The sequence below is a fragment of the Pholis gunnellus genome (genome assembly GCF_910591455.1).
Source record: "Pholis gunnellus genome assembly, chromosome: 17".
NCBI lineage: Eukaryota > Metazoa > Chordata > Actinopteri > Perciformes > Pholidae > Pholis > Pholis gunnellus.
Genome location: NC_136544.1, coordinates 13328347 through 13355845, shown reverse-complemented (window position 1 = coordinate 13355845; position 27499 = coordinate 13328347). Strand labels below are relative to the sequence as shown.

Here is a 27499-nt window from a genome sequence, read left to right as displayed (position 1 = left end):
CTCGCTCGCTCAGGGAATTAGCAAACTTCCAAGGCTTTTGTAAAACTTGCACTCCTTTAAGGATCATTATTTCTTTGGCAGTAATAAGAGAGATGTCTCATTTAGTGGAGAACAACCTCTCTCACATACAAACGCCGGAGTTGATCAAATTTCCCCACAGGCGCCAATAAAGAGTTTAATCTAGTTTGCTTTCTAAGATTCAAGCAAGTAAGAAAGACACAATACGTGTGTGTGTGTGTGTGTGTGTGTGTGTGTGTGTGTAGGACATTTATTTCCCTCCCTGCCTGTAAGTGATAGCAGCGGAAAGAAAGGCGCAGTTCCTTCATGCGACGCAGAACCAGATGTTTTGAGTGCACATGTGGACACTTCGTCTTTGATTAGTCTGCATGAAAAGCAGAGAGAGAGAGGGCGAGCGATATATACACGCACACCTGAACATAAAAGGCACACACATGCATTTAGACTTTCCACACACACACACACACACACACACACACACACACAACAAGTGTATGGGGGGGGCACTGGTTAGCATCAACGTCCTCGGTGTGTCGCCCCAGTGGAGTTGAGTGAGCGGGCCAGGTGTTGCCTCGTCGATTCTGAGAGCCGATGGAAACACAGTCCAGGTGATAGGCATGACCGGCCTGATCTACAACCCACTACGCCGACATAAATCACACACAGACTGTCAGGCTTCGGGGCCCGGTTGAACTTCTTGGTCGCAACTCTGGGAGAACTACGGACTAGAAAGGAAAGTTGAAACCTCTGTTGTCAGATTGTTGGATACAGAAGATCTCACAGTAAATGAAACTGATGAACAACGTAACCTAGAATTTCTTCTGCAGTTTACGCCCCCGGTAGATGGATTACTCGACACATATACACACACACACACACACACACACACACATTAATAGACTATTATGATTCAGGAGCACGTTGGGGTCAGTTTTAGCTCGGCGGCATGAAAGGCAGCTGGTTTTTGTGATCCTATTAATCAGGGTATTTCTGAGCAAGTCACGATCCCATCGCAGCCCACGTCTGCATCCAGTGCAGCCCCTTGCCATCGGTTTCATCATTTCATTTTGTGTATTGGTGAATCCAAAAAAAGGCGCAACGACGCTAGAAAAGCATTCGGAGTTTAAACCGTTTATACGGTCTGATGATATAAAGCACCAGAATGTGTTGCACAGATTGTTCCTTTCTTGATTTAAGAAGTGTATTTCTTGCTGTATGCAAGTGGATAAAGTACGTTGTACCCTTTGTCTCCAAAACTTCTCCATCGCGACCCTCAGCTCGTCTACATCTGTCCTTTTAAAGGCAGCAGCACGACCGACAAAGAAGACTCGGATGAATCACGCCTCCCGTTTCTGATCCCACTCCCGATTCCCCGCACCGTGACACAGCCTTTTGTGGACCAGGTCTTCTGGGAAGTAAAGGCTGACTTAGTGGGCCTCACTGCTGACGTGTTCGTCTCTTTCATGTGGGTTCTGTATCCGGTGTGCTCAAAACAACTCTGAGGGTCGAAAGTTCAGCACTTGTCACTTCATTAATAGAATCATATGGGATGATTCGGCTGATGGATAAAAAGCGCTTTGTGAGTCAGAAAGGACCTCGGAAATATCGAGTCAGAGAAACGGATATCACACCGACTCTGGTCGCCGCAAATAGGAATTCAAGAACAAGAGATGACTGAGAATGTGCACACATGCACAGTCGGACCTAAACATTAATCTGATCTCAAATAATAAGGATTTTGTGAATATGGCTAACATATACAGTCATTTCTCAAAGCATTTGAGGGGAAATATGAAAGTGGGGCCCTTGGAAACACAATTCCACAAAATAATTTTGCAGGTGCAGCAGTTTTTTATCATTGATCCCCGCAAGACGCAGGTCGTTAGTATTTAGTGTGTGAAAGGTGGCGTGTAGAGGATCCTGCTAAAGTGTCTCCAGATGCTACGGTCGATATGGTCTTTATCAGTCATGCAGACTGGGATCATTGCGAACAGGCCGGGGAAGAGGGGGAAATCAGATTTCCTTCGGGAGAGAGATGGAGGGAGGGGAGAGGAGAAGGTGGAGAATGAAAGAGAAAGGTGCCTGCAGGAGGGGGAAAAAAAAAAGTAAAGAAAATGCAAAGCAAGAAGATAAGACAGGCGGAGGATATCAGCTCAGAAAGGTGTGACTGAGAGACGGGAGGGACGGGAAGGAGGCGAACACGAGGCCGGAGTGAGGAGACGGGGTGGGGGGGCAGCGTAGTGTACCTCTGCTGCAAAGTGCCGCAGTCTGCAACTTGAAGGCCTCTCTCTCTCTCTCTCTCTCACCTCTCCATCAGCAATGCGCCTCTGCCTTTCATTCCAAACTTTGGCTCAAAGGATTAGCGAGGCACACGCGCACGCAAGCACCAACAAACACGCCGCTCAGAGCGATCCATGCAGGTATAGGCATGCATTAATATTAACAGCTAAAGTTCTGAAAAATGTGAGTGCTACACTCAGTCAGATGAGTGTGCAATTCCAGTGTAGTATGCACACAAACACACACGGGCGAACAGACACACCGATGCCTGAGTCATCTTTCCTGGGTGGTCCTTCTGCGCAGATAAGGCAAGCATGTTTCCCTAGGGTGAAGTAAAAGCAACAGAGGGCAAGGGGGGGAAAAAGGCAGAGAAGAAAGAAGGGAGGGAATAGTGGGAGGAGAAAAAAAAAAAAAAAGGCCAGGGGCCTCTTTAAACTTGGTGTTTTGTTAGGAGCCGAGCTGCTCTTCATGTGCGGCGGGGCCTTCTATTTGCAGCGTGCTGTCAGAAGTTTCTCCCAAAGTCTGGATTAAAGAGATCCTCTAATGACACTGAGGCTGGACGACTTCAGACAGCAGCGAAAAACCTCACACTGCACCGCCTCCAGCCAGGGACACACACACACACACTCACACACACACACACGCACACACACACAAGCAAAAGGGTAAGAACAGATACATACACAAGGGGCACGAAGCACACAGACACATAAGCAAAGACACAGTATGTGGACTGCGCCCACACACCCACACACACACACACACACACACAGCAGCTTTAGTAGAACAAGGCGGTGTGTGAATGCATGTTTACTGATCTAATAGTAAATAATAAAGGAGGCGCTAACCTCAAGGAGAGGTGGATGGCCAGAGAGATGAGCACAGACACTCTTTTATCTGCACTTTTATCAAAGGATTGTGGGAAAGGTACAGAAGTGAGTGCAAGAGAGAAGCTGTAGGAGGAGGAGGAGGAGGAGGAGGAAGAAGAGGAGAGGGAGAGAGGTCTCCCTCCTGAGGTGTTAGAGAAGTGAAACTTGTGTCTGTCTGAGTGTAGGAATAAAAAGATGTGGTTTAGCAAGTCGACCAGGACAGCCCCTCTGAAACGTATCACTGGTATTGGTATGAACTGACTTGCTTTCAGTGCTTTTGATGCTTTCCACTTTCCCCCCCCGAGTTGATTTCGAACTGAAGTGGGAAGATACGATGACGGCAAACTCTCCTGAACGGCAAACAGAACAGTTATCTCGTCTATTGCAATATGCACACATGTCGGCACAGTTATGGAGGCGCCTTCCCTAGTACTGATGAAAATAGAAAGACAATTGCTCTGTTAATGAAGACATGTTGCAACCGAGCTGTGCCCACAGGGGGAACGCACTGTTCTCTATCTTTCCATCGCTGTCTCTTTCAGCTGCTGTGAGCTACAGTAGAAAGAGAATAGGAAACAACTCTGAAATATGCACCATATGCCCTATGTGTATCTGTGTATCTGTGTGTGTGTGTGTGTGTGTGTGGGCTCACATACATATATTCTGTTTATCAAGTGGTGTATCATTTAATGGATGTAAAGTTTAGCAAAACTCCAAAAACACAATTGCAACCTAAAAACTCTTCTCTTGAATAATAAAAAACACAGATTGTGGTTTTATTTCAAGATTAAAATGTTCAGGCTCTTGCCAGAAAAGTATTAATTGATGTCAAACAACACGCTTCAAATATGAGCAGGCAACAACACGTCTCCACATACATCTAGCTGAGAGTGTTTCACTAAATTAGCTGAAGGCGGTCTTCCAGCCTGTCGACTGCTGCCTGCATTCATCAAAAAAAGTGGTGAAGGTATTTAAGCCTTCGACTGTATAAAATATTGACGTAGTCTCCAATGTGAAGCTCAAAGTGAAGCCTAACTGCCTGCTGATCAAACAATGGGCAAAGCGGTGGAGCTGAGGCAGACCCGGGTGACGCAGCAGACCGCGCACACGCAGTCATTTCTTAGTGTATAAGTATTCATTCTCCTCCCATATGGGTTTCACTTTCCTTTAGGCCGATTCTGTTGAATAACGCATCTCTAAGAGCTTTCGTGGACGGAACAGAAGGTAACTCATAAAAACAACAACCTGCTCTTTTTACAAAAAGCTGCAATATTTTCATGACCTGACCATCATCATGACATCGTAATGAATCATTAAAAAGTAGACTATGCTCTGTGTGGAAAGCACGTCCCTCAGTGAACCGCTTCAGCTTCAAAACGGTATCGAATGAAGTACTCAGTTGGTATCGTGTCACTTTAAGGGTGCTGGTAGTGGTACCGGCATCGGAATTTGTTAACAAATCACCTGCTTTAACGAATTCTGTTTGCTTATACACTGAAATATGGCAAAGTATCACTTCCATGAGGCTGTTCTCAGCACACCAATCACAGGGAATTTCATATTCCTCGCAGTTGAAGCGAAGTTCAAGCTGCATGGAAACGTCATGTTATCAATCAATCAATTTATTTGCATGAAAGTCTAAATGAAATCCCGTCAGCTCCTTCATTATGTAATTTCTAACATAAATGGTGTTCTTTTGCCCTAATAATGATCAATAACACCAAGTAATACACCAACGTGGTCAGGTTGAGAACCCCTAGGTTTATGCATATATCTCTTTTTTGCATTTAGTGCTGCTTGAACTTCACTGAGGCTACAGTTAAACCTTAAAAAGTCTTGTGCCCTTTGCTCGTCGTTGGAGCAGCTGCTAGCAGCACAGAAAAGACGCCAAGCCATCTGTTAAAGCTGGACTCAATTAAAAAGGTTTAAGTTTCGTACATTCTAACCTTTAATTTAATGCCATTGGACAGAAGCGCTTACGCAGTGAAATGCTTCGCATAAATTAGAGTGTCACCAGAAATGATGTGCCACCGCAGTAATGGCGGCGACTTCGGCCGACAGCCCGGACTCATCTATACTCGGACTTCTTGAAAACGGGGAAGAAGAAGACATTAGGCCGTCGTGGTTACTTTGTACTTCGCATTAGGCCCGTGGTTTAATGAGTCATTTCCGTTTGTTGACCGAGAATGGAGCATGGTCTCTGTGAGCTGTTCTACTTCCCACGTTCCCTCGTTGCATCCTGGAATTTTATCTCTCTCTCTCTCTCTCCTCTACTTCCACCTCGTCTGATATGCGGATCAAACGCTGCCGGGAATCTGGCCACAGCCGGAGAAGTCATCAATCAGCCAACACCAGGCACACATGTAGAGTTTTACACTCACACCAACATATACATGGACATGAAGGCAGACGGATGCGCACACAGATACACAGCTTAGTCAGCTAATTACTGAGTTAAAGGCTGTATGATAATCTCTTTGTCTTGTTGATATTTGATGGTTTTCACCGGTCATAACTTTTGCTTTGTTTGTCCTCCATTTCAAGCAGAATATTAGGTGTGCAGTAACTGGGAGCAGTTGCCCCGTAGAGGTGCTATTTTGGTGTATTTGACAGGCCAACCAAAGATTTGTCTAAAAGGTTAAAAAAAAGTTTTCGGATGAACCTGCATGAGTCCAAACAAGCATTAACTATAACTATATAGGAAACAGCCCATCATCTCGTTGATGGTCTCGTTTACTTATATTGGTCATATAGAGGCGTCAGTATTACATCAATTCATAACCATTTCCTCACCGGAACTTTTAGTAAAATAAAATGAAAGTAGTATACACACACACACACACTCGCACACACACACACCGTAAAAAAGAAAGTGGCAGAATGACAGGTGGCTTAAACTTCAGTAAACAAATGCAAAGTTCAAGGTTGACATGAAGAATATGGACATGTGTTGAAGGACATGGACAGACACACGAACAGAGAAGACCAAACACACACACACACACACACACACACACACACACACACACACACACACACACACACACACACACACACACACACACACACACACACACACACACACACACACACACACACACACACTATTGAAGCAGCTCTTTGCCTCTGCAACAGAGGGTATCCAGCACACCTGTTCTTGATCCACTGCTGCCATTCCTTCCCACAGGCAAAGTCATCCTTTCAACCCCCTCAGAAACTAATGCATATATAACTACTGTTCTACAGACAAACTGCAGCTGCTGCAACTAGCCCCCTTGAATGTGTGCATGTGTGTGTGTGTGTGTGTGTGTGCGTGTGTGTGTGCGCTGGAGCCTTATCCCCCATTACTGGTATGCATTCACAAAAGCAAAAACAACTACATCACATGGAATCTAAATTTGAGAAAGAAATGTACACCGCACACTGTCAAGTGTACAAAGAATGGTGCACCTCATATATATATTCACTCTCATCTACAAACGGAGTGAGACGATGGTCACTGTTGCATTATGTAATGTGTCTGCTGTCACTTCACCAGAGGACACTACAACAGGACCTTCTCTTTGACTCGCACGAGAAGTTACTGCTGGATCAAAGTGTGTATTTCTGTGTGTGTGTGTGGGAGAAAGCGCGTGTGTGTGTGTGTTAGAGAATGCAACACTATTGAAAGATGTCGACACAAGGGGACTAACTCAAAGCTATGTTTGTGAGCAAGTTTGAGGCAGAGAGACACAGAGATAAAGACTTATTGAGGAGGGAATGGGAAAAAAAGATATTACCGGTATATGTGAGCCCATGTATAAGAATGAGACATAAACACAAAGTTATGTGTGTGTGTGTGTGTGCACATAGCACAATTCAGCAGGCAGCAAGACAGGAAGCACTGCTGTGGGGAGAAGGAACAGCGGTGCTGATCAAAGCCCAGGCGGGTGACACTATGGGCGGAGTGCCATTGTTTATTCACCAGCCACCTCTCCCTTTTGGCAGGGCGAGGTGAGCATGTGTGCTTGTGTGTGTGTGGAGACAGACAGAAAGAGTTCGAAGACACAGAGTTGGATAGATAAGGTGTGTGTGTGTGTGTGAGAGAGAGAGAGAGAAGAGACATGGCCTGTGTGTGTGTGTGTACCTTTCTCTTGGCAGGCTAATGTGGGCTGGAGTTCTTTCAGATTTGGCAGCTGCACATTTCAGGCACACACACACACACACACACACACACACACACACACACACACACACACACACACACACACACACACACACACACACACACACACACACACACCATGTACTAAAGTAATCCCAACAACCTCACTATTAAACTTCACATTCACCTCAACCCCACCCCTCGTCTCATCGAAGTTAAGAAAACCCATCCACAAAGGGGAGACACATTACCGAGATACCACATGTAGGGAAACAGATGACATCAGGAAGTGAATAATCCTCTCACCCAAACGCCTGGCTGTGTCCCAATGAGCTGCGCTGGCTTCCTCCATATTGGTTCCCATTCCCCCTTACCTGATATGAATAGACTGGACAGATGAAAGCAAAAACAATGCTTTCATCTCGCTTTCACCTTCCACAGTCCTCTGACACCCGGCCTGGTTCCAAACTGCCCACTCCTGCCTTGCTCATTACGAGATAATTGGTAACCTAAATATAACGACTCCATATGAGGGATCATTCACGAGTGACAAAGGCAGAAGGTGAGGGGAAACTCTTTACTTATTATCCCAACGTGTGACACTGCAACTTCCTGTTCCTGTGTTTATGTCGAGTCCTCTGACATCTGGTCGAATCTCACGACCCTTCAATCTATGTGCGAACCAGAAAACCAAAACATTGAGCTAAAAGTGGCTAAAACCTGCAGAGCTGGGTTCAACAGTGCAAGAAGCTCTTTCACCTACAAAAGGAGCAATTTATTTCAAAGTTATTATATATAAAATAATCTCTAATTGGGCTTGAAGTTCACATCAGAGAGCAAAGCTACTTGGTGCCCAACAGTGTGTTTGTTGGCATCGCGCTAACCAGCCTGTGCACTTCACGTCTGCAACAGTTTGCAAAACACACTTTGATATTTAGTCCATTCCTATAAAAGTGAGAAGGGCGCACACACACACACACACACACACACACACACACACACACACACACACACACACACACACACACACACACACACACACACACACACACACACACACACACACACACACACACACACACACACACACACACACACCACTAAAATACTCCCCCTAAACGTCACTTATATAAAAAACCCAAGATAATGAGCATACTTAACTGTACTACCGTTGTTCTAAAAAAAGGGGTTTTACAAGATTCAAAGGTCTGTGCAGTTTACACCCACTTGTAAGAAGTCACAAGTACAGTAGAGCCATAGAGGGAGCTAAATTTAAGTGAGAAACGACAGAACGGGGCTTGCGAGGGTGAAAAAAAAAAAGGGACATCTGATCCGGTGCAGCGTGCATTCAGAACAACTGTTTTGGGATTATCCCAATTCAAATGCGCGGCTAACTTTGATGTTATTTTCTTCCCCTCCCATTGTCTGAAGGCCCTCGCTCTCTTCATAATCCCAGCCCTTTGAAGTGAGCTGCATGGAAACAATGTCAGCAGGCGACACACTCCCTCGATGGCCCACTGACAGCTCTGCGCCATTTCTTTCTTTCTTCTCTCTCACCCTCTCTTTTTGTTCTCTTGTCCTTCTGTTTGCTGTCTCAATCCTCACACTTCCTCCATCCTTTTGTTGGTTCTCCCTCTCTCCTCCTTTTCCTCCCCTTCATTGTGGCCGTTCTCCTCTCCCTCTTCTTTCAAAGTTCACACCAACTATTTATTCTATTTCTGTCTCTTTATCTGCTGTTGGACCAATCTTACCTTCCTCTCCCTTATTGATCCTCTTCTTCCCCTCATGTCTGGCTTTCAATAAGCAACTCCACTATAAATTGGGGTCCTCGTTGGTGGGTGGGGGATCGTAATAATGAGGACACAGATAATGGAAACAGAAAGCCTTTGTCTGCTCCCGACACAGATGCCAAGGCCTGTGCCCGACACAAGTTTATGCAGCACTCCGATGCTTCTGATTTATATATTTATGTTCTTTGATAAACATTATTCATATTATAAGACCGCATGTTATGATTAATAATGTTAGAAAAGGCCTCTCTGCGCGCTCCCAGCTGACTGGTCTGAACGTCAGATACAAGCACAACAGTTTTAACAGCTTTTGACCTTTTTCGTCTGTGAAAGTACCGCGATGACCGCTCATATGCTTGATCTTAAACACAGCCATAGGATCGCTCCCTGAACAGATTTCACGATGAAGGAGAGGAGATCTAAAGGGAGGCTCACAGATCGGCCTCCTTACTATACGGGGCAGCTGCACACGGCAAAACAGACAAGGTTGTGTTTGGGAACGTGTCCTGATCCCGACACGACATTTGCTCCCGTAGCTGTGCCCGCGGTGTCATAGCATCTGAATTGTAAGTCGCTTTGGATAAAAGCGTCAGCTAAATGACTGTAATGTAATGATCCCAGACACAACAACTCTTTATTTAGTGAGCCACACCCAATCAACTGCCACCGTGTCCCAGCTGGGGCAAGAGGCAGAATAAAAGATCCTATGAGTCCAAAAAGAGAAATCTGCACGGACGAGGATGAAGATCAGGGAAAAGAACGGGGGAAAGAAATGAACATGAATATTGTTTTATCGACATTTAAAAAAAGTGTAAGACAGTTACAGGACAACAGTGTTTTGTAGCTTACTACGGTTTCTTTAACTACCTTTAGCATGTTAAACGACTGCTAAGCAGCGGCATTGACAAAGATACATTCTTCTTCTCATACCTACATTTGATCAACTAATATTACTCTACACGTGAGGTTTAATTGGGACAGGTTTCAAAGAATTAACACAAGAGAGAAATAAAAAGTTGAATGCTGGGAAAAAAAAAAAAAAAGGAGTTCAAACAGTGAAAGAGAATGTCAGCAATGATATAGAGAGGCTCTGACTGAAGAAGTGGGGTGCAGCAGACACATTTAAAAAGCTTCAGACAGACAAAGAGCACCCGAGCCACTTAAAGACACGCTGGAGTTTGCAGCGAGCCATAAAAATGACAGAGCGCATGCATACAAACTCTGGCCGTGTTTTAACAAAGGAAAAGCGACCCGTGTCTACTCCATAAAAGTCAACTCCAGACAAGGCTTTGTTGAGGATGTAGTTTATGGAGCCCTGCCCCCCCCCCCCCCCCCCCCTCCTCTCTCTAAGTGTAAAGGTTGGCCTCTGCAGATGAACACTTCAGAGACCACTGACACAGGACAGCGAGCACATAAGACTGCTCGGAGATCAAGGAGAAAGGGAGATAAGAGGAACTGATGAAAGGGCAGACATCTTGGAGATTGACCAAAGCTAGTGCAGATTCTGCCACTGGTGCAGTTTTTAATCCCCTCCATTATAGTGGCGTTGGTGTATTTATATGTACAGAAGTAAAAAAGAGTGAAGTATTGAAAAAAGATTACGTACCTAGCAAACAACTCGTGTAAACTCATTATTTCTACTCACACATCCCACCTTATTGTGACCGACTTTGTGTTTCTTCCCAACTTGTAAAAAAGTCAGATAAGCATTTTTTTCTTCTTTCACAAAATTGTAAAGTATTGCTCTGATTCGTTACCGCATAGATTGTGAACAATCAGATCCTGACACAACATGCCTTGTGATAAATCATGTCACTAGATGCCTCACTCATTACATTAGCGCTCCTTGCGATGTGCTACCGTTTGGCACCGTTGCTCCTTTTGCCCTGAACGTTGGTTTCTTTTAAGATTATTTTTGGGGGCCTTTTTTGTCTTTATTGAACAGATGAAAGTGTAGAAACAAGACCGGCGACATCAGAGGGGGGATGTGGTGGTTACGTGGCATGCACTGTAACCATTCAGCTACTGAGGCGCTCCTCGCCCTGAAAGTTTATGTTATATTTCCTAAAAGTGGAATTATTTCTTCTGTACTTAGGGGTGGTGTTTATTTCGGGTACAGTACTGATAATGCAGTAATATCGCTCTGGACTCCACACCGTACTGATAGCCGACACTGACCTTGTTGGCCCGGTCTGCGTGTTGAGTCATCGTCCTCCTCTCCTCGTCCCAAAGAACATTGCACTCCTTCAACTGCTCCTCCGTGGCCTGCTGCAGACGAACAGCCTCCTCCTTCGAGTCACATACAGACGTCTGTAGCTCCGCAATGAGCTACAGGTGAGAAGAGGAGAGACGGGAATAAAAACGGATGTTCGATTTTAATTCTTAATTTGTCACAGATTGACAGGAAATAAGCAGATGGACAGCTGACCGCACAATGTTTCACCCACTGGTCAGTGCGGACATTTGTTCTTGGGAAAGTGTTTCCTGTGCATAGATTCAGATTCAACCAGAGGGTTGACAGTTCAAGTCCCCGCATGGACCAAGTAAGGAGTGTGGACTCTTTGAGCAAGGCACTGGGCCCCTGACTGTTAGTGCATGTGCGTTTATATTTAACAATGTGTGAATACATATAACAACCGAATAAATATTAAAATTCCCCAAACAGGATTAATAGAGTAAACCTTAATTTATAAGTTATACCGTATACTGTATATGTTTGGAACATGTGGAACATTAAAACAATCAAAGTGCAGAGAAAATATGTTCACTAAACAAAATGGAATTGGATGGCAATGACAATCACCTTGAAACACTGCTTTTTCTCAGACTCTCATGACTCGTGTCTTTTTTGAGACGAGACAGAGAGAAAGAGAGCGAGAGGAAAAAACAACTTCCTTTTTTAAGGAGCGCAGTGACTTTGTGTTGGTGAACTTGCGGTGCACACCAAGATGAAAAGGAACTGCCTCGGCTTTGAAATCCTCCAGTCAAAATTAACATTCTATTTAAGCCACTGTCAGGGAAAGGCAGAGGAAAGATGAGAGAAAGTAAAAGAGAGAGGGAGAGGAAGGGAGAGAAAGGGAAAGGGAGGGAGAGAGAGAGAGACAGAGAGAGAGGTGGTGGTGGTGGGGGCAGTGCTGCTGGTAGCTTTGGGCTAGACAGATAATTGTTTACCGTGTTCAAACTCTGGAGGACCAACCCTGCTGGAATCTGCACTTTGTGTGGGAGTATGGGAGTTAAGAGTGGTGCGGGTCGACCATAGATAGAGAGAGAGGGGGGGAGAGAGAGAGAGAGGGGGGGAGAGCGAGAGGGAGAGAGAGAGCGAGAGATGAGAGGGAGATTAGGCTTATTTTGTCAGTGGGAAAGCCACATGAAAGTAACAAATGACACATGATTACGGGAACATCATTTCTGGGCGTAGTAATTATTGTACAGTATGGATTCCCTGCATTTCAGCCCCCGGCGGTGGCGGTACTCTGAACTACTGAACTGCGCTGTCTGTCTTGTTATTCCTGTATACAAACACACCACAGCACCTTTTTTTCTGTCTGATAGCCAGCCAGGCCTTTTCAAGTCTGTAATTGGTCTGGTGAGACTTGTCTTTTTTCCAAAGCCTACTGGCATCTCTGTTTAGGGCTAAAGGCAGGCGTACCTCTCCATGAACCAGAGGTAAAAAAAATAAAAATAAAAAATAAGAAACTAATCTGCAACAATTGTAAAGTTATCTTTCCTTTTTTAAAACACATTTTTAATCGATTAATGAATAGCAGTCGGCCATAAACAAGCTAACATGATTGTATAGTGTGCTCACAGTGACAGCTATGAACTTTTACTCAAACCTGCATGAACAGATGTTTTTGAGGCCACTTTGGAGCAACAAGTTGCGAACGCAACACTGACATAACGTCCCCTTGTAAAGTTGGAGCAACATTAGAATTCATTTAGTCCAAGAGTCCCTCTTCAACTGTAGCTTTCTTGTGGTCTCCAACATCCCCTGAGGGGAATATGTTGCTCCTTAGCCGCTTCACGCTGCACTATGTTCACCAGCTGGTTTGGTAACTTTGTCTGTCTGCTGTTTGGTTTGAGGCCGGTGGCTTTTTTTGACTGAAAACAGTGAAAACGACACCGATGACAGCGGCGAGAGTGAACCAAAAGAGTACATTTGTCGGCTGTAAAAACCAAAACAAGGCGCTGATGAACAGTAAAAGTCCCCGTGAAGGAGGAGGAGAGCTGTGGAGTGATGACTCTCTGTGGGTTCATCGCTGCGCTGGAATAAACACTGTAACAGATCCTATGTGGTTCATACATGAGGTCACATGTGAACCGTTCGTGGGACTTGACAAACCAGCGCTGTGCTGGAATAAATGAGGCAGATTTGCATACGGAGCGAACCTCCACCTCTCTCTTCCAGAACGAGATACTTCTCATGCACTGTGCCTCCCGTGGCAAATTCCCTTCCACCTCCCACCGACTCCCACGACGAGACGGTCAGGGATGAAGTAATGATCTGCCAGCAGCACCACAGCTACCACCCACTGTAGCCTGATCATTAAGTGGGGGGGGGGCACAGCCCTGTTCAGTTCACACAGGTCACCCAGGAGGACCACTCACAGCGAGATGCTTAACACACAGGACTGGAAAGACACTAATTAGGAGTCTGTGTACGTACTGTACATGTGTGTGCGTGTGTGTGTGTGAATGATAACATACAGGGAATAAGAGACAAAAGCAGAGCCGTAACCTGCAAGAGGAAGGGATGCGTGCGTGCACGTGGACATATGCCCTTACGTGGTGCGTCTCCGGTCCCTTCAGGATAATGTATGGCGCGGTGTGTTTTTAATTGGGTTATTAGCCATGCAGTTGAGCTCAAGAGCGATGCCCCCTGTCAGACACCGAGGGGTTAACAACTGGGGTTAGCCTGTCAGGTTCAAAGGCCTCTTGTTTACATTTGACTGAGTTGCCCCAAGGGGTAGTCAACGCCCCCCCCACCCCGTTCCACCTTTAACTTCTAAAACAAAGCCCACGACAAATCGCCTGCATTAATCACGCATATTAATGTGTTAGAACTAAAAAAAAAAAACACACCTTCAGCATAACCCTGTGTAGAGCAGCACGCTTCAGCGAAGGTGTTGAGAGACTTCTCTTTTATGTCAGAGAGAGAGAGAGAGAGAGAGAGAGAGAGAGAGAGAGAGAGAGAGAGAGAGAGTGTTGTTTGTTGAACCTGTGCCAGCTTTGTGTCCCCAAAACAGAGGATTAACTCACTTGTTGCTACGTCTGCGGCGGGTGCCGGTACGCCGCCGAAGTGGGCAAACACGGCTGAACTTTCGCACAGCATCCGACTTCGTTTGAAGTGGAGGCATTGTGTAACCTAATAAGCTACCGGTTTCTCACAACATCTGCTTGTCAACCCCGCTTTCAACTCTGCGCCTTTGCTGCCAGCCAACCCAAAAATGGGGGGGGGGGGGGGGGGGGGGGGAGAGGAGAAGAAAGAAAGAAAAACAACCCCCCCCCCCCACCACCACCACCACCTTGAATCTCCTCTTTGGGTAACGAGGTGCAATTACGGTCAAATGATTGTGATATTCTACCCTGCTACATAATCAAGAAGAAAACCCTTTTCTCTTGTAATGTAAACACTACTTAGGGTGTTTTGGATCTTTTAAACCCGGCGAGGTAAAAGCTGCCTGAACTTTCGGAGACATTTCGCTGAATGACGGAGTGCCCTGGGAAGTTATATTCCTGGTTGGAAAGAGGAGAACGACCTCAGTTTTATAATGGGCTCAGTCTGAGGAGACGGGCGGTAACGTTAAACATAAGGTCGACCGTTGGAAGTGTGGACAGACGGTGCCATGACACCAGGAAGAGACGGAGTAAAGAGGTATCAGAGGCACGGGAGAGAGGATGGAGGGGAAGACGATACTAGTGAACAGACGGGGGACAAATGTAACAATGAACAGACAGTCTAATGTTTACACTCCTTCTAGCTCTCTCGTGATCCCTTTCACATCACATGTAGGTACTCGATTCACTGTTACACAAACGTATTGATTAGTGCAACATCTGTACCATCGAAGCATCCAACACTTCAGGAATGAGACCCGACAACTTGTCCTGGCTTCATAAAATTCCGCTGGGAGCTGCGAAGAGGAGATCTTTTTCACCTCCAACACGTCTGGACACAGAGATGAAAGACGGAACAGGACCAGCAAAGACACACAGCAGAGCTGTGGATAGTCTTCATGCAACACTATCTCCTGTGTTTTATGTGTCGGTGTATTCATCTGAGCTCAGCACAAAACTCATGCCGGATATGGGACGTGTGTGTGTGTGTGTGTGTGTGTGTGTGTGTGTGTGCACTTGTGCATATCTGCTTAAGGGTAAAGGGCACAGGGTTGCTGTGTGTTCAATAGCGCTTGTGTGTGTGTGTGTGTGTGTTTTCGTATGTGCTTCCTCACGTCTCCCATCAGTGCATTTCAAGCAGTTCAGTGGGAAAAAAAGAGGAATATAAAATGAAAGAGGGGTAGAAGAGAAAACTGATTACCTGGGCAGACTTGGCGAGCTTCTGACTGTACTCTTTCTCAATCTGCTTCAACCTGCTGCTGGTCTGCAACAAGAAGGGAGAGGGGGAGTGTGAGAAGGAGATATGCAGACAGACCGATAGAGACACACAAAGAGAGGGAGAGAGAGAGAGAGAGAGAGTTGTGGAATTGAATCTTCTGTTAGGACGTACTCTCTCTCTCGCTCTCTCTCGCTCTCTCAGACACACACACACACTCATGTTGACCTCTGCCTCTTGGCAGTGTGTGCTCGTGGCGAAGGCCTGTGGCCCCCTTTGGCACCGGGCCAGTCCCGACGCTCATGTGTGCCAGCAGGTAGTGACGGGAAGGGTGCACAGCGGGCAACCACTCCCCTATGATCCCCTGCCAACAATTCATCACTTAACAAGAAGGGGGGCAGGCAGGGGGAATTAAAACGTTGCTGCCAATTAGCTAGGGAGAAAAAAAAAAAAATGATCGGGAGAGGCTGGGAGACACAACACGGCGGAGACAGAATAGCAGTGAATGAAGACTGTTGTTAGGAGTTGATTGAGCGGCGCTCGTCTCTTTGTTTTTCGGCTGTTTCTCTGTGGGAAGCTCGCCAGCTGGAAGCAAGGACCGCGAGTGTCTAATACGAGATCTGCCTCCGTTCAGCTGGCTGTGTTGTGATGCCAGGGTTTCAGTGAGAGGCTGAACAGCGGAGCGAGGTAATTGGGTGTGAAGTGACGGAATTCGATGGGGATGTCAATGGCTGCCTGTTTGCGCGGTGACAAGGTCTATACAGGCACAGTAGCGAGACCGAGGCCCGAGTTAATGGCGGATGTAGTGGGTCATTATTTGAAAGGAAGGCAAGTCGTGGAGCGACTTAAACTCTGAAAACCCGCTCTCTATACCCCAGTAAGCATTTTGCCATTGATTCTTGGCTTTGAATTGAATTCTTGACAACTTCCTGTTCAACAAACATAGAAATACAAAAACAGCAGCCACGCAGAAATTCATTTACACAGTTAAAAAAAAAGCAGTAATCCTGATTCACACACACACACACACACACACACACACACGCACACACGCACACACGCCGCTTGACTCTCTCGCCCTGACAGCCACTGACAGACGGACAGCGCTCTAACAACCACGTTTCATTGAACGCACCCCTCGCTGCCGTCAACACCCGAGCTGCGTTTGGACTCTGCGCCCCGTCCAAACACTTCCTGACAAACAGCTCTGAGCGGACACACCTGTCACCACGGAAACACAGAGCCATCACCAAGGATACCGGGCCTGTCTTCCTGCGCCAGGACTCTGTGAGTGGCAGTTTGCTCGTCCCACGGGGGGGGCCCCACGACAGCAGCTGATGAGAGACGGGGGAGACAAAGAAGGGCGTAGAAAAGGAAGGAGAAAGAATTGTGTTTGGGGCGCAAATGGAGTCAGTCCACGTTTTTTTTCTTATTTTTTTTTTTTACAGCGGACACATTCGTTGTCTCCCTTTAATGCTGCTCCATCTCGACTACAGCTTAGTTGAAGAGCCACTGTGGTAGTTAGTATTAGATTTATTTGAACCACAACTCTCGAGCAGCCAACATTTGCTTGAAAAACATCGACACAAACACCAAAGAAATACGATTTCTTTCAAGATGACGAGAAAGGGACGAGACTTTAAAACGTGTCTCAGTAGAGAAAATGTTGACATCAAAGTTATACATCAGCATCATCTTTGTAATTGACTGTGATGGAATGAGGTGTGTGTGTGTGACTCTCTGTACTGTATATGACACATGTTAGAGTATTCATGGCAACATATGGCCATATTGACATGCTCAGATGTTTCATAAAAACATAAAGAGCTTGCTACTAGCCTATTCTTTTTACCTACAGTCACTCGGGGGGATTTAGCAGGAAGCATTATACAACATCATACATTATACAGCTAAAGCATCTAAACACACGTTAAGAATGTCTGGAAATAGATGAAGATATGGATAGTGCATGCAAGAGAAATAACCCAATAGGACTGTGACAAATACAAAGGGAAAAATCAGAGCTAAATTAAAAGCCATATGTGTGTGTGTGTGTGTGTGTAAGCACTTTCAAAGAGACTACCTGTGCCCTGCCAAAGGCATTTTTGTGCTGAAGGCACTTTGAGGCTGTATCAGGCTCTTCAATCGCCTCTTAATCCTAGCTGTGTGGAGTGCGGCTGCTTTGAAGTGTGAGTGTGTGTGTGTGTTTGTGCGTGTGTAAGGGTACTTGTGTGTGCGTTAAAGAGAGTGGAAGTGGATCTGAAGGCAAGGCATGCACCGCTTACCAGATCTTAATTAATAATCTGCAGTGGGAACCAGGCAAACACACACACACACACACAGACACATACTGACACATGCACACTGAAGAAAGGACTGATGGGAGAGGCAGAATACGGGTGACAACTTTCTCTCTCGCTGTCGCTCTCTCTCACACACACACACACACGCTACACCTATTCAAACACAGACAATGGACAAACAGGACACGTGAAGGCCATTTGATCTGTGGCTGTTTGTAAGTGAAATTTGCTCAAGGTGGGCAGTGGGTCCCATTGTCTCTAATGGTCCATTGTACTGTTGCTAAAGGAGGAAACAACTAAAGTAAACGTTTCTCAATAAGAGTAATCGTGCCAACACCACGGCCTGAATATAAGAAGTGGACGTAGTCACCGTGACGTCACCCATTGGTTTGTGGAACGCCGTTTCGAAGCCTCGAGTTCATCATTTTGGCCGTCGCCATCTTGCTATTTTGCAACCAGAAGTGACACAAGAGGGTAGTACAACTGAACCAAAAATGCTACAATTATCAGCATTTATAAGACAATTATAAGATACTGTGAAAGGGTTAAAGTTGTACGAGTGAAGACACGAACAACGGTGTGGTAGCGAACTCTCAATCACAAGGTAGCCCCGCCCATAAGCATATCCCGCTTTATGGTCTATTTTACTCTAAATGGACCATCATTCACTAAATGAACATCATGCTGCATTGACGAAGACCTGAAACTAGTGATTGAGACCATAAACTCATGTTTACAATGTTTACTGAGGTAGTAAATCAAGTGAGAAGTCGGCTCATTTTCTCATAGACTGCCATACAATCAGACTCATTTTTGCAACCAGTGGAGTCGCCCCCTGCTGGCTATTATAAACTTTCAGGCACTTCTGCATTGGCTTCACTTTTCAGACCTGGGAGGTTTCCGCCTGGCCAACACATGATAACTTCTGTGTATGTTAAAGTCAGCGTGCCTGTTTTCCAGGACTTTCACAATCTGCTCAGTGCATTCTATAGTCCTGGACAGGATATCGCCTCCATATGGCATTTTCCTCCGACATGTTTCCAATCATCGCTCACTATATAAAACTGACCGCAGCACAAGGATGACGTCACCGCGCACACAGAAAGGACACAACGTGACGACAACGTTAACAGGTGATAATGTAAAGGACAGGGGTGTTGTTAAAGACACGGCGAGTCACAAAACATGCTCTTTTAATGGTCGTTGGTGGTTTCAGTCCGCAGACAACTCGCCGCATTTTGCACACTCGGGAAGTGATTTGTGTAACATGATTTCAAAAAGAATCTTTCATTTTAAGTGGCAGCAGTATTTGTAAGCATTCAAAAACGATCCTCTGTTCACTCTGCGTGTCTCTCATAACAATTTCAGTTCAATCTGCCAGCGAGGGAGAGCTGGGAGATGTTATTTGCTCGTTTGTCTGTAATCATCGCTGTCTTGCTGTGCTGTTGCCTGTGTATCTGTGTGTGAGACACAGAGAGCTGGTGCTGTAATGACAAGAGACTTTATTTCCATTTCACAGTTTGCCATCACCGCCTGTCAGTAGTGATTCTCTTAATCCCCGCTGCCTCACTGTCATGTGCCGCATCACACACACACACAGTACAGAAATAATGCATCACACACGAGCAAGGCAATCGCAGATAAACATACGTCAGACACGCAACATACCGACTCACTCAGCCAGTTCTCGGTATCGGAACACCAATTACATCCATTACCATCAGCGCAAGTGGGCTTAACATCTAACCCACAGGAGAAGGTCAGGAAGGGAAGTTACTTTGAGGCTGCGAAGAGTCGCCTGTAGAATCACAGTTCGTTCTTCTTCGTTTCTTTAAAACCCACAGAAAAAGTGTTTCATTCATGCTTTCTGTGTACTGATTACAGGCAAAGGTCACGTAAGATGACTTGTGAAGATGACTTTGATGGAACTGTGATAAAACTCCCGTCTTTCTGCATAGGTAGACCTCACTTCCTGTCTATTTATGCCTCCATCCCTACTTTGATCAATAAGTCTGCCTGATGTTTCAGATGTGGGATGAATCCGAGTTGATTTAGGGAACTTAACCCAAAAAAACAGAGCCCCAATATCATGGTGTCCCACTTAAAACTCCACTTCAAACCAAAGTGTAATCTATAGCGTGCAACAAGATGGGAGCCGCCTGACGCCATGTTTTAATGCGATTGAGAAAGTGTGTCGCTTCCCTCCCTCCTCTTGGATGACTTCAAAAAGTGAGCAAGGGAACTGTGTGATGTTTTTTTGGGACGGCAAAGCCTTTACTTTGACTCTTTCATCTGCTGGGTGACTCACTCTCTCACTCTCTCTCTCTCTCTCTTTCTCTCTCCGCCGCCGGGCCTGATGGTGCACTGAGGAAACGAGGAGCTCTGATAGGTCTGCGCACACGCACACAAACAAACAACTTATGTTCATACACCAACGCTTTAATGTGTGTGTTTGTGGAGCAGCTATGATGTAAACATATACCAACCGCAGACACATAGAGCCAATAATCTGAATGCACGGCGCGAAACATCCTAAACTTTGCATCTTTCTCCCGTAAAATCAGATCCCTCGCTCTGCCTCCCCCCGTCTCTTTGTCTCCCGTTTAGTCCGTTAGTGTGAGGTGAATGCAGACCCTCTTTGATCATCCCTCAGTCTACGTCTCTCTCTTCTCCTCGTCCTAATCCGTGACCGACGGAATAATGTGATTTGGTGTCTCTCCAAATGGCAGAGAACCAACATAATAAGTCAGCAGCGACGGTGGGCAAGAGAGAGAGAGGCAAGATGTGCCTGTGACGACAACAATGACAACAACCTCGTACCACCATCTTCTGGCTGAGAGAGAGAACGGTACGCTCACCAGGGCTGAGAGCACAAAGGACCAAAGCTACAAGAATGGAGTCATATGGATGGTTTATGATCCCTGGTTTAACTTTTACATTTTGAGTTTAATGTTAAGACTTCCTTGGTTATTTTAGGAGGACATACAGTTTCAAGAGATACTTTGTAGATACTACTTAAGAGCATAGATCCACACAAACTAGATCCACAGAAACAAGAGGCACAGAGCGACCAATACTGGCACTGTGCTCAGTGAAAAGATGGAAAAATCCGGAGAGTGCATGGTTTGCACTAAAAAACATCTTGGGTGGTCTGTTCACGAATGCACAGCTCTAAATATGGATGTGAATGCAACATTGAAGGTACATTAAGATCCAATCAGTCAAACCGCATTTAGAGACGGTTCGGTCCAATAGTGTGAAAGCAGATGGACCTCCGGCCACATGAAAAGATTGCCTAGTCAGCTTTGTGCACAGAACAACAAACAACAGTTATAAACAGATGATTTTTGTTCCTTTGTCAAAGAACTTAGACGAGGGCTGCAGTCTGTGCCCGTGCTGAGGTGCCGAACTGCCTCTGCAATCCTCTTCTCCAACAGTTTCTCACAGATGGAGTCAAAAACCTGCTCACAAATGATCACCTTAGATATATTATCCACCACGACTGGATCCAGATGCAAACGGAACATCTGGATCCAAAACATTATATAGGAGAAGGCCAGCGATGCTCACCAAACAACAGCCAGCAAGTTGATCTCACCAAAACACGCATTTGATCAGATTTGTTGGCGGGGAACTAGTAGCTTTGAAGTAATACAAAGCACATTAACCAAGTGTATTCGATTTTGTGGTTCATTTTTGCAGCCAAATGATACCAAAGAGCATCGGGGCCTATACAGAATCACTGGCTGTCGAACAAGCCGAGTAATCTGAAAGATACACAAAAGAAAGCTCCAGCACCAGCTAGGGGACTTGTACTGACTACTACACTGAGTAAGAACCTCTCAGGTTGTTGGATGTCCATATACTGCCTCCTTGAAGCAAAATGAATGAATAAAAAGAGAGTAATTGCGAAACAAGAGGCCTTCCTACCTCAGCTTTCTAATCCTCACACCTGTGAGTGTGTGCGTGTGAGGGAAAGAGCGAGCACTTTCGTGTCACATGGGACATGGCCAGAGGGACGCTGGTGCTGTGACACAGGGAGACAGAATTGGCTACCGCGTGCCAAGAAGCTGCTTTCTCATTGGCTGATGTTTGCCTCCAGGTGGTTTTGTCACACTTGGTTAGTGTTTGATGAAATGCCCCGTCCCTTTGATCTGAAGTGAAAGTAGGGATGCATTTTACACACACACACACACACACGCAAACACACCTACACACACACAATCACACACCCCGGTCCACACAAACATATCAGCCACAATTTGCACATCTAATCTCCACAAGCAGTTGAAAAAGCTCTCCAGACTCAGAGAAGATATGAAAAGTTCCAGACGTTATTCATCTGCTATCAAACCCGAGGCCTCTTGAACTTTTGTCTCACGGTATCTCAGATCTCTAGTATTGACAAGCAGGGAGGGAGTACGATACAGCTGTGTGAGGTGAAGAGGGCCAACACAAAGACCGTTTCTCCTTTAACCAAACTGTAAGCTCACATAAGTACTGCCTATCGAGCACTAATTGCAAATATGACCTGTGTTTTGTATGCCAGGCATCATACAGAGGAGCCTGTGTGTGCGTGTGTGTGCGCACAAATGTACGTGTGCTAAGAAACAGTATTCCTAACTAAAAAGTCCTAATGTTCTGTGCCACAACTTGAAGGCACGGGAGAGACGGACGGGTGGAGGAAGAAAAAAGAAGGTTAGATAAGGAGGTGGTGTGTAGGTGAGAGGCAGGATCCGTGCTCACTGTAGCCCAGAGATGAACCGTCTTTATCAGGCACACAGGCAGCTTCACAGGCCCCTTAGTGGAGAACGGAGATTGGGAGGTCTGGGGTTGTGTGCGTTCAGTCTCATCCACGAACACGCCCACACACACACATACACACACATTAACCTGACTAAACCCCCCCCCACACACCTTCTACTCAGCCTACCTCCATCACTTTTCCTTCTCTGCTCCTTTCTTTTTTTTGGTGCAGCTCAAATGTATGGAACTATCTGAACGTCTGATCTCCTCTGATATTCTGTTTCTCATTATTTCATTCCAACAGCTTGGACTGTCTACTCCCAAAACACATCCCATCCCCCTGTGTCTCTCTCTCCCTCTCTCCCTCTCTCCCTCTCCCTTAAACGCACGCGTCTTTGATGGGAATCCATTCATGGATTTAATGGATTTCTCCAGCCTTTTTTTTTTTCCAGGATCTGGGAGATGTGTTGAAAAAGAAATAAATAAAAGGGAGGAAAAGCTGGCCGGCCCAGGCTCTGCTTACAAGAGGATGGTGGACTGCAGAGGACAGCATTTCTGTCTGCATCAAAAGAATGAGAAATTTTCAGCTTACAGAAAAAGGGCGAACGAGTCAATATGGATCTGAGAGCTGGCTGACTTCAATCCAACGTGAAAAAAAAACGGGCGCTACGAAACTTTTCCCTGCCCACTCCGAAAGTCAAACTTGGAGACAGATTAGAAAGTAGAAAAAAAAGGAAAAAGGGGGAAAGCGAAACGTTCAACCTTTGTTGATTTTTTTTTTTAGAAGCGTGCACTTTCAGCTGACGAAAAAGCACGGAGAAATCATTAATCTCTTTCATAAAAAGTGAAACCAGCACATTGCTTTTAGTGTTATCAGTCTGAGTTCAACATTCAGCATCACTGCTTTGAATCCACTCCAGATTCCCCGACAACTGTGGGTCATTTTTTCCCCTGCGTACAAAAAAAAAGGGAAGAGAGAGAGATGACTTACAGGGAGCCAAAAAGATAAATAACTTTTAGCTGCAAAACAGCCTTCACATATCCAAAAGGAAAAAAAAAAAAAAGGGCCGATAGGGAATAGCGTGATTTCTTCAAATGAGGATTAGCCTGTAATAAGAACACTCTTTCCCTCGGATCTCTTTCCCTTCAGTACCCCTGGTTCTGTGTGCCATATGGAGCCAAAATGGCCGACTGGGTGCATTGGAGGTCCCTGCATTCCGGGGCTAATGCTGCGCAGCTGGCGCGGGATGGTGTCTAATGAAAAATGCTCTCTTTGATGGGACCTGCTGAGGGATTAGGTTCTGATCAACCACCTTAGGTCAGCTTCCTGCTAGACCAGCACAAGATTACGGGTGATTTCCCAGCCGTGGGTCCAGTTTCTGTCGTGGCGAAGGAGCAGCGAATACGAGACAGAATGAGAGCAAGAAAGAGAGGGAAGCTCTGAAGTTCTTAATTGAAGTGCTTCCTGGTTCACTAAGATAGCAACGTTGGCTCTACTGAAACGCTGTGTTTCCACTCGGTGGCCGACCCTCAAATCCAATCCCCTAACTAGCGTGTACATGTCAAAACGGTAAATCCCACGAGGGTCAACCAAACGGTGGCTCAGCAGGCAGAGCGGGTCGTGGCAGTTCGATCCCCGGCTCCTTCTGTCCACACGTCTGTCAAGACAAGGAACTCACCTTGCAAGGTGGTTTGTTGTCGTCGGCGTGGGGAAAAAAGGGTGAACGAGAGGGGTTGTAAAAAAGCCTTAAATAGGATAAAAGCTCCATACGACCACTCTCAGCCCGACTCACACAGACTCGTTCTGTTCTCACTGTCCACACTGATGAAAAATAACAGCTCGATGAAGACAATATTGTTCACATGTCCTCTGACAAACATCTCAGTGAGAAGGAGACATACAGAGAGACAGTGGGAGTTCCAAAGAAAAAAAAATATCTTGATTTACTAAAGAAATATAACATAACACCATCTAGATCTATTAGAAGCAACCGCAAGCTGAAAGGCAGCCCCGCCTCTAGAGTTAATAAAACCTCTCCACCTCTGCCCTTTCTTCCTTAATTCAGTATTTATTGGCCACGTTAGACATTCTCTTTTCTATTCTAGTTTCTGCAAGCGAACAAATGAAGGTGTCATTTTTCATGGCACCTTTGTTCAAATAGGCATTCATCCACACGGGCACCAGAGAGTGACGTCACGTGATTTATGCAGACGGCATCCTATTGGATACGGACTCTCCCCCCCCCCTTCCCTCCACCCACCTTCTCCTGAGCAGCATCCTTCTCCCGCTGGTGGCTTTCCTCAAGGTCGCCACGGATGCGCTCCATGTCAGAGCGCAGCCGGTCCACGGACGCCTCTCTGTCCAGGAACGCCACTCGCTTCTCCTCCTCCACGAGTGACGCCATCTCGGCCAACTGTTGCTTGTGCTGCGCGTGGGCTCCTCGGAGGTCATCGCGGTGAACGGACAGCTGGGCTTCCAAATCGGAAATCGTCTGGAAAGAGATGGATAGAGAAGAATTTAGGTAAGTGATGTGAACCAATGTCCTGCAGATATCACGTGGCTCTGAGATGCTCTTCGGTTTAGATTTCATATTCCCGTTGAGAGAAGAGGTATCGTCTGAATTGGTACATGAAAAATGTGTTTGTTTTACACTTCGATGTATTGTATGATGTAGGATGCCGTGGTCTTTTTGGCTGAAGTGAACCGTACTTAAGATCTATTTTTGTTTATCATGTATCCCTCCAGATGGATTGATGTCGAAATATGTTTATTTAATGTACCAAAGAAGACAATATGTTCGAACATCCACCCATATTCTTTCCTCATGCATTTCTGGCACCGACAGATGTTTTATCAATAGTCTGGCTGGATCACTGGCTGGGACGCTCTCTGACAAGTATGTGAGGGATCAAGAGAAACACAAGTATAATCTGTGTCCTGTGGGGTGAAAATAAAGAAACAAATATATCCAAGTGTGAGGGAGTTCCTGTAAAGTTTCGCAACCATGCTTACATCTCCTCTGTTTCCCTCTGTGTGTTTGTGTAGGGGCTGCTGCGAGGGCGTGACCCCTCCTCTTGACCTCTCTTTTTTTGAACTTCTCAGCCTCGACTTTACCCCCGATGAGACGTTTTAAATCGTGCAGCCAGTGAGCGGCAACATTACACAGTATGAATGCTAATAAGCCCAACCCCAGAGCCTCAGAAACGCCAGAAATAAGAACCGGTCTGACACATGCAATGAACTTACATCTCAAAAAGTTTGGGGAAATGCCGAAAAAGGAAGAAGATAAGCTTATTGTTTTGACAAAACTGCATCACTTAGCTGGTATTATTAAGACCGTTTGCAACCTCAAAAGTGAAAGAAGTTCTTTCTTTATGTAAATTTCCCATTATTTGAAATTTTAGGCTTCAGTATGAGGACACGGGCCATCTATTTTAGAACGGGATATCACATGTCCACTGTCCTCAAACAGCCACTTCGTAATACATGACCACACATTTAACATGTCTCAGTATAATATGATCATTCTCTAAAAATGTACAACAAGCGATAATCAAGACCGCATCGGAGTGAAGTGCAGGTGGCTCCAAGATGCCTTTGCAGTTGCAGTGTTACACCCTTCCCTACCTATATTGCACATATTCCCCAAGCTATTGCACATCCTCATTACTCTCCTTGGTTTACTTGGTTTATTTCTTACTTGGGTTCGCACCCTGTGCTCTGCCCCCTGCCCCCCCCCCCCCCCCCCCCCCCCCCTCCCCTCCAACAGCCCGGGCATCCAAGGACAACGCCACGTTAAGGCAATCAGACAGAAAGTGCCTGAAGTCTTTTTTAGCGGGCACTGGGGAGAATCAAAGAGACTTCAAAGGAGTGTCACAAAAAACGGGCAGATGCTGTGGCTCCGTGTGTGCCAGTGTTGGAGAGAGTATGACACAGCCAGATCCACCCGTGCACACACTATAAACAGCCACACATGGTCGAGCTGCCACACACACACACACATACACACACACACACACACACACACACACACGTACAGTGGTATGCAGCACTTTCAGAGAGAATATGAGGCAAAAGCAAAACAAACACATGCAATCCTCTGTCTCTCAGCATCACCCCGTCTCCCTGCTCCACTTGTGCCTTCAAGGGCAAGCAGCAATAGGATCTGAGCCCTGGAGAATCTTTAATGTATAATTCTTTCTTTAACAAAATGTGGGTGATCTGCCTTCCGAAACTCTTTTAATAAGTTAGAGTATAATCTCATGAAGAGAGGCACTGGCAATGACACTTCAGAGGCCAAAAGAGCGAGTCTCCTTTGTAAGAATGTGAGCACAGCCACATCCAACAGGAACACGCGTCAGCGTGCCGGGGTTGACGAGCTTTGTGACGAAGCGGCTCTCTGCGACAATAGGAGCGTCACATGAAATATAACGGGTCAAATGGTGACAGTTCAAAGGACTGGGGAGAACAACAGAGCGCTAGATGACGGACTTTCTATGTTTCAATCAAGAGGAAAAAGGACACAAATGTAGATGAGACGCCATAAGGTTTCATCCTCGACTGTAGATCTTTATCGCGAAAATATCGTGAGAAAGAGAAGTTAAAAACACCAGAAATAGCTCCACGGCGCTTATAATGTGACTTGTTGCACAGACATTTAAGTCACGTGCTACTTTCCTTGCAGAACTGTAACATGGAAGTTGTTTAGGCAGCACCTAAGGGTGTGCTGCTCATAAAACTGGAGGTGTTGTAACTACAACAAAGCTGCCACTCTTATCGCTATTCCACAATATGC

General features: G+C 45.8%; 1 protein-coding gene across 1 annotated transcript in view; it reads right to left on the bottom strand.

Annotated features, from left to right (window-relative positions):
* cep112 (centrosomal protein 112) overlaps positions 1-27499 on the bottom strand; it is a gene marked incomplete at both ends in the record, with an annotated part of 83293 nt that overhangs the window by 8060 nt on the left and 47734 nt on the right. The window contains 3 exons of the mRNA XM_079176849.1: positions 11280-11429; positions 15640-15702; positions 24965-25195. Coding sequence (XP_079032975.1) covers positions 11280-11429; positions 15640-15702; positions 24965-25195 — 444 coding nt within the window. The remainder of the gene's footprint in view (positions 1-11279; positions 11430-15639; positions 15703-24964; positions 25196-27499) is intronic.